The sequence below is a fragment of the Penaeus monodon genome, chromosome 21 (assembly GCF_015228065.2).
Source record: "Penaeus monodon isolate SGIC_2016 chromosome 21, NSTDA_Pmon_1, whole genome shotgun sequence".
NCBI classification, from domain to species: Eukaryota; Metazoa; Arthropoda; class Malacostraca; order Decapoda; family Penaeidae; genus Penaeus; species Penaeus monodon.
In genome coordinates, this window is record NC_051406.1 from 27,834,407 (window position 1) to 27,835,762 (window position 1,356).

The 1,356-nt window shown below is 35.7% G+C and overlaps 1 protein-coding gene across 1 annotated transcript in view; it reads left to right on the forward strand.

The window, feature by feature from the left end:
- LOC119586408 overlaps positions 1-1,101 on the forward strand; it is a 20,822-nt gene extending 19,721 nt beyond the window's left edge. The window contains exons 2-3 of the mRNA XM_037935130.1: positions 401-667; positions 877-1,101. Coding sequence (XP_037791058.1) covers positions 401-667; positions 877-1,086 — 477 coding nt within the window. The 3' untranslated portion in view covers positions 1,087-1,101. The remainder of the gene's footprint in view (positions 1-400; positions 668-876) is intronic.
- Positions 1,102-1,356: the final 255 nt, after the last annotated feature.

The window sequence follows — 1,356 nt, forward strand, 5'->3', positions numbered from 1 at the left end:
AGCAGCATCGGGTTAAAGATCACTGTACATGTAATATTATAGGATAAGTGTATGTACCTGTTGCATAAACTGTGTTATTGTGTATATTGATATGTATGGAATTTATCATATCAAAGTAGCTTCCTTGTTTTTAATCGTATTTATGCCTATATTTCTAAACAGAAATGAGTTGATTTGTTACCATCTTTTCAATACTGATAGTTCATACTTTACCTTTTAAAGGTTTAGATATACTCATTTAGAAATTTATTTCTTGTATTATATACTATATGATGAATCAATTGTAGTTTTTTGTATAAGATGATTAAGGCATTATGCAGTCATAAATTGCTGGTAAAAGAATATATACTTTTTTTTTTTTATGGGAACTAGGCTAAATCATTTTTTTTTCTTCTTGCAGCTGATTCACAGTTTAATATCCCACTTGGTATCTGGTTTGGTGGATCCATGCAATCCTGAGTCCGCACAAGTAGTTCGACTGATCACATCCATACTCACCCACCAAGGGAATGTTAGCCTTTCATCTGAAACCTCAGACAGGGTTATAGTATGGATCAGTGATACTCTGAGATTCAATTTGCATAAGCCTGAAAATGAGATACCAGTTCAGGAGACTTTGTGTGCCATGTCTGTGGTGTTGCGTGATGCACCAGACCATACAGATGAGGTGAGTGTGATCATTGTGTTAATGTCTTTTCTCAACTCCTGTTTTCTTTTGCTTTCATTTTTGCTTGTATATTACCCCATATAATTCCTGAATATTTTAGTGATGAAGGATAAAATTAATTCTTAATTCTTATCAACATGAACATTAATACCGCACAGTATTGTGGGTATTATATACATTTTATAAAATAATAATCCAATGGTTTACAGATATATATCAGTTTAGGTGGTACAAGAGGATCATTGATTCAAGCTTTGGAAGCAGGTTCACATTGGAGTTTCCAAGCCTCTGCAATGCAATGCCTCCATCATCTAACTTATGTTACCCCAGACATTGTCACAGAAGCCCGACAGCACTGTGATGAAATTTTCCCAGCAGAAGTTGTGTCAAGCATTCAAAGATTGTCATCCATGTTTTAAAACAACAACAGCCTAACTCAGATTCATGCTCACATATATTATATATGCACCTTATAGCCCTCAGCTTTGAGTTGTCTTATACAATCTTGTTGTGTTGCCCCAAATATGTGCTTGGGAACATCATAGTAAGTGCTTGTAGGCCTTTGTGTTTATGGATTGCCAGATTCACCCATGATGAGTTGGTTCAGCATACATCAGGGCCAGAAGTGATATCCCACAGTCCTCAGTGTGGAAAGTGATGCTTCATCAAGGGTAAGCTAATGCTGACAG